Source organism: Lytechinus variegatus, chromosome 17, assembly GCF_018143015.1.
Source record: "Lytechinus variegatus isolate NC3 chromosome 17, Lvar_3.0, whole genome shotgun sequence".
Taxonomy (NCBI): domain Eukaryota; kingdom Metazoa; phylum Echinodermata; class Echinoidea; order Temnopleuroida; family Toxopneustidae; genus Lytechinus; species Lytechinus variegatus.
In genome coordinates, this window is record NC_054756.1 from 26,312,278 (window position 1) to 26,319,237 (window position 6,960).

The 6,960-nt window shown below is 37.4% G+C and overlaps 1 protein-coding gene across 1 annotated transcript; it reads right to left on the minus strand.

The window, feature by feature from the left end:
• Positions 1-663: 663 nt before the first annotated feature.
• LOC121430598 lies at positions 664-4,969 on the minus strand. The gene is made up of 3 exons (XM_041627915.1): positions 4,882-4,969; positions 4,300-4,390; positions 664-952 (listed from the first exon to the last, which is right to left on the minus strand). The coding sequence occupies exons 1-3, from the start codon at positions 4,967-4,969 to the stop codon at positions 664-666; spliced, it is 468 nt and encodes a 155-aa protein (XP_041483849.1).
• Between the last annotated feature and the right edge of the window lie 1,991 nt (positions 4,970-6,960).

Consider the following 6,960-nt stretch of genomic DNA (forward strand, 5'->3'; position numbering starts at 1 on the left):
AAAAACATCGATTAAAAAAAGTTTTTTTTGAAAGACTGGTCAATGGTTATCCGCGTGGTTAAACTTATTCAGGGTACATTTGGTCTACCATCAATTTTGCAGTTTGGTCTAGTTGCCGATAAGTCTCCACTACTCTGTGATTGGTGTAATACCGGCATGTCGCGACATAATCTAATTCTCACTGAGTATAATTCTCAATTTTAACCTCGTTCACTTATTTATTCTTTTTGTTAAATGAAATATTGGTTCATAAACAATTCATCTAACCATGCAGACCAAATGGTGTTAGATCAAGTGGATATTAGACGAAATTGGTATAGCCTTACTGGAAAAAAGACATAATAGTACGTTTGCTATATGGAAATGACAAATTTTGGGGATGAGATGTAACGGGAATCAGACAAAACGGTTGTAGACCAATCGGAAATTTTCTTCTTAAAAATGAGTAAGAATTCTACAAATAGACCAGGCCTACATATTCAGGAATAGTAATTTAACCTTTCAGGCCGAGAGGGTCAGCATTCCATGGACATCAGCGTCATCATATGTCTTTTCATTCACCAATTTAATTTGCCCTTCAAATAAAATAATTTGACCCATAGAACTGAGTTCCATACCAATTACAAAACCAGGGTTATTTGTAACTACAAAGATTTCCCCATTTTAACTGTTTTGATTTCTTCGAATTGGGGAGGAAACCGTTTCATATGTTCCGCCTTCATTGGTTTTGTCTTCGTCATATTCATGGTACATAGCAGCAGCCTGATTCTCGTAGACCGCGGAATCAGTTGGTTCTTGCGGTAGAGATCCATCTTCTGGAGTATTGGACAAAGTCTTTGAGATTGTTGCCATCTCCTGGTAGGTTCTGCCTCCCTCATCCTCAGGCCTGGGCTGTAGGTCCATGTAAGGATCGGGTCCCTTACATTCAGTCTCCGCAGTCATTCCTTTGCGTCTACATAGTGATAGAAATGGAAAGGACAAATGTCGTGTCACCCGTGAGCGACCCAAAAGACACACTATGGTGAATCAACAAGTGCATGTGTTTGATATATAATGATTATTTCACAGATATTGTTGAATCAGTTGACACAGAAACACGTTATCACGACTACACATAATTAACGGAATGAGCCGTGGTAAAACAAGACTGGAGTCACTGGTCCTATTCTAAATTCAGGTTTAACCTAGACCACGGTCTAACTCTGTGCTAAAATTATAGGGAGCAAAAAAATCAAAAATATTTTTAAAGTGTATATTTCTTACGTTCACTATTTTGTTTCCCTTTACTTTCATAATGAAGAAAGATACTTCAGTTATTATTCTCAGACAATTATGAGCAATTTGGGTGTCATATGAGTTAGTAAATTTAATGTGTACTGTTAGGGATTTCTGCTCAAATTGGCTCTCCATAGTTAAGCCACAGCTTTAAACCAAGCTTTAAGTTAAACCGGAGTTCAGAATACGGGTCACTGAATTCATCTAAAGTAAAACAAAAAAAGTGGTTGGACTATTCGCTGAAGTTATACATGTAGAGAAATATATGAATAGAATCCTTAAATAAAGTTACGTTTTTCCCTGACAGATCGACCAATACAATATTTCGGATTGGTACCACATTATTTGTTAAAGTTGTAATACGGGCAAATCCGAAGTTTGATTAAATATCCCCAACTGATATGGAAACCTTTTTTTTTATTTCTCACTCCAATGTTGGGTTCGTCCCCATCTACAGTGCGTATAAAAAAAACCGGGACAGATTAAAAAAGTCTATAAGATTTTTGTTTCAAGTCATTATCTCTATATTTTGGTGTCAATAGGTGCTCTAAGGTCTCATCCTTCGAAAACCATTAAAATAAATTAGTTTCGTTAATGCTTGAGCGAACACAGAATGTTTTTGTCTGGGGCTAAAAAGAAGGCTTGCGCCAAAATGGCATAGAATGATGAATATGATGATCTGACTTCTTGCTAATCAGCAGACTTCCTCTTAACCTTGTGATTATCTATGCCATAATTTTCGAATTATGTGGTCAAAAATCATTTCCAAATTTACTTATTTGCTTTAATATTTATGTTGTTCCTTTTTAATATGTTCTCTTGTAGCTTTAAATATTCCTTCTTTAGGCAAGAACATTTGTTTAACCGAAGTATGGGAGAGTGGGCTTTTTTCAAATCCTTTCATTGCGTGCTACAAAGGTTATGGTGCCTTTGAACAGAGGCATACTGATGGATGGGGGCTCGGGGTGCTCCCCACCCCCCCCCCCCCCCCAAAAAAAAAATCATGACTAAGAAAAAAAGTGGAAAGGAAATAAAAGAAAGCATAAAAACGAAATATGAAATCCTTTTCTGAATATTATTTCAAAATCACAAAATTTGATATTTTTATGAAAAAGTGGAAACGTTTACTTGCTCGCTCCACAACTTTTTAATACATGTACATTTTACCCGATCTGCCATATCTTGCTCCTTCAAAATGGAATGAATACACCATTGCCATTGAAAGACATAAATCATTTCCTGTTTGCACTGTCAAGCACATATTTAAACTTGGTGAAGGATTCAAAAACCCCTTGAAAATAGGATTCATGTCTTTTCCATAACATAATTTGTTTCACATGATAAAAGGATTTGAATCATTACAGATTCTCCCAATCAATAATGCAAATCTTTTTACTTGGGTTGACAAAAAGCCTTCTTTTATCACTTATGAAAAAAAAGGCAAAAGAAGTTTAAATAAAAAACGAAAAAATTCAGGTAAATAAATAAATTTGTAAGTAAAATTTGACAGCATAATTCGAAAATTATGGCAAAGAAAATTAAAGATTAAGAGGAAGTCTGCTGATTAGCCAAGAGTCTAATCATCAAATTTCTCATTTCTGCCATTTTGGCGCAAGCCTCTTTTTGAACTCCGATAAAAACGTCCCGTGTTCGCTCAATCATGAACAAAATTTATTTTTTAAATGGCATTTCAAAGATAAGATCTCAGAGCATCTATTAACATCAAAATATAGATATAATAATTTGAAACAAAATTTTTATAGACATTTCAAAACTGTCCCGTTTTTTTATACGCACTGTATTATCATATATATTGACATCCAATCGTTCCAAGAAAGTGTCATACAACTCGAATGCATAGATTTGATAACACTGTCCTATTTATCGATCTGTCTGGAGAAGGCATGACTTTATTTAAAAGAGAATGAAACCTTTATAACAAGATAGCTTGTGTGAAAGCAGAGAAATCAAAGAAACAGATCAACGAAAGTTTGAGAAAAATCGGACAAATAATGAGAAGGTTAAGAGCATCTGAATATTGCGATCACTAATGCCATGGAGATCCTCACTTTGGCAATGCGGCAAAGATGTGTGATGTCACTGATAAACAACTCTCCCCATTGCACTGGTATATATTTCACTTAAATTACCTCTTTTATCACATCTATCAGTAGATCATGTATTCTTACTATAGGAGGGCATGTAACACAGATTTGTAAAGAATATAAGAAAAACCAAAAAGAGACATTTTGGGGGTATTTTACAGCCCATCAAAGGGAAAGTTGTTCACATGTGACATCACACATCCTTGTCACATTGCCAATGAGAGGATCTCCATAGCATTAGTGATTGCAATATTCAAATGCTCATAACTTTCTCATTGTTTGTCCAATTTTTCTCAAACTTTCTTTATTGTTTTTCTTTGATTTTTCTGTTTCAACACAAGCCTACTCATTCCAAAGGTTTCATTCTCCTTTAAGGATTCTATTGTATATTCTATAATTCTCTAGATGTTATAACTTATATTCAGCGAATAGTCCAACCAGCTTTGTTACCGTATGAAAAGTCATGCAGAACACATTCTTGCTGTGGCACGTGTATTCATGTTTGAATTAATTGAACGATTAAAACTAAAGTTTAAATTTTAAAAATTATTGCTGATTCAAAACTGGTTAAAGTCCCGGTTAAAGGGCCTCGACTAGTCAGTCATTCGCACCATTTTGGGGGTGTCGTTTGTGTTCTAGTGGTTACGACTTTCGTCTTTTAATCAGAGGGACGTGGGTTCAAAACCCAGTCATGGCGTAGTTTCCTTCTGCAAGAAATGTGCCCATTTAATTGTGCTGCACTCGACATAGGTGAGGTGAATGGGTACCCGGTAAGATTCCTTGAATTCCTTGAAAGCGCCTACACGGCGGCTCATCTACAGTCGAGGTAATAATGATACCAAGTATCAGGCAAAGTAGGGTATATGCAATTATATTAGCTGCGCCCATATTATTATCATTATTACCAATGCTCACTTACCTTTGCCGAAAAAGCAATATTGTAAAAATAGTAACAACCATGGCATACAGCAACAGAATTACCACCACTATGATCAGACCAACTTGTCCTCCTGGATAAAAAAAAAACCCAACAAATTATAACACGCAATAATAAAGCAATATTGACTGGCCTCGGGGCGATACGACATATATCGACCAAACTAGATTTATATAAAGGGTGATACGAATTCAGAGAGGGCGATATATGTTCTTTCGCCAGTCAATATTGCTATTATTAACAAAATCAGACATTTAGAGCAATAATCGTTAAAATTTAGAGGTTTTAGAGTTTAGGAATAGGATTCTATTTTCAGTCAGGACCATATTCGATTTTCCACTAAGGAAATATTAGTGTGGAAACGTTCATGGCTTACTTATGCCCATAGAGGGATTTCGATCGGCGTCGGCGTCTCTATCGATACGCTCTGTGCGATCGAAAAAACTAGCATTTTCACAGCCGTTTTCTCAAATGCGAAACATTCTACGATCTCGCATCGGCGTAACTCCCGTGTGCATGGTGTGTATGAGTATGAGAGTACATTGTGTACCCGTCTGCCCGTACCGTCTTGTATACACATAAGATTATCAGCTTCTCTTTCCCTCTCACGCTCTCTCTCTTCCTCTCTTCTGTATCCTCTCTTCCAGCCCATGGAGAAATCACATGGGTAGCCTAGCTTAGCCTAGCTTAGCTCAGCATTTGTAAAATAAGCGCATAACTATGATTATTAAACCACAGGAGTTCATGTATCCTACCTTAAAATGAAATCCATTGCTAACCTGCCATTAGAACAGCGATACTTCACAGAAAATTATGTTATTCCAAATTAGAGTATTCCACGCTTGTCCATCATGAGTCAATCACTGAGAAATGCATTTCATTAAGTTGTTCCAACAAATAACAAGTGGCACACTTTTCTTCGATCGTCCCAGTTTGGGACCAATTGCTTCCACAGTCATTGGTGATAAACCCCAAAAATGATATATGTATGGTTAATGAAAGTTAATCTCTCCATATAGCCCCTGTTCATGAAAGCACACACAGCAAATATGGCACAGGAACACCAACCGAAGAGATGTTGGCGGGAGTTTTATACTCTGGCATATCTGGGGTCTGTTGCATAAAACTCCAACCTGAAAATCAGTTGGCAGGTTGGAATCCCCAAATTCTGATTGGAGCCCAGCCTCCATAATATTACCAGTTGCTCTCAGAGTACTGCCAAACTAAGCAGCTGATTCGACCCGAAAAAAACAAACTAAATTGCAGTTTATGTAACAGACCCTTCTCTTATCCGTAGATTGGTAGTCTTACCGTTGAAACATCTTATCGTATTTTTGCCAATTATTTGAGTCGTCACAAAATAAATATTTTTCACCAATTCCCTCTCACACTCCAATGATACAGCAGTTGTCTTTTGTATCATTTTCATTACGAATGCCTTAATGATATCTATTTAAAGAACGGGAAAGGGGACGGGAAGATAGTAAGGCACAGTGCAAGGTATTACTAAAGAATTCGAATGAAAAACTATTCCTAAAAGACAAAGCATCAGTGTTCATCATGTTCATGGTGTTATGCAATGCCAGCATACCAAGCTTGCATGTGAATAGCGCATGCTCGCAGTCAATGCATATTGCATGCTACGCATACGTCGATCGTGTGCTGGCTGTATGTGTTAATATGGGTTGACAGTCCGAACTTACGACTGTCCTTCCGAGACTAGTGTACGAACAACCGTTGAGGATTTCTTAGCCAAAATTCAAACTTGTTGTTTCGACGCGAATTTCGCCCAATGTACAGGTTGGTTTATTCTGAAAAATTCTGAACCGCTAGTTCATTTATTCATCTTCCAACACAGGGAACTAGAAAATAAACCAACCTGTACATAGCGCGAAATATTTTTTTGTTTCATCGAATGTCAAAACCGGAGGTCGGTTTCCCATAGCTATAGCACAGCGGCCAAAGTATTGTGCAATGTTGCATAACAGGTTGAACCTCGAAACTAACGTTTTCGCATTAACATTCTCGTTAGTGGTATATCGAATATGGTCCTGACTGATTTTGTCATATTTAGCAGACTGGGCGTCTGAACTTAACCATTGGGACGTAATTGAAATGATGCATCCAGGGGGCCGTTTCATAAAGCTGTTCGTAAGTTAAGAGCGACTTTAAGAATGACTGGTGATCATTTTTTACGTGCTAAACCATCGCCAATGAATATACCATTTACCACAAGAAGGGATCACCAGTCGTTCTTAAAGTCGCTCTTAACTTACGAACAGCTTTATGAAACACCCACCTGGGGGGCGTTTCATGAAAGGACTCGTCGGACGTTTTATCCGACAAGACCCATTTTATCTGACAGTTACTGTAGTAAGAGTGCGTCTCAGCCAATCAGAATCAAAGAAAGATGTCGGATCTGACAACTTGTCAGACAAAAATATTGATGAAACGGTCCCCTGGGCTCCGTAACACAAAGATTAGCGATCAATCGCTAAATAGACTGACCAATCTAGATCAACGTTTCATGCGCATGTGGTTCAAAATACTGACCAGAAACCAATCAGAAGTGTTCTTTCATATTTGCTATTGTGTTAGCTTTGTGTTACGAGGCCCCGGCCTGGGGACGCAGTATCGAGTGTA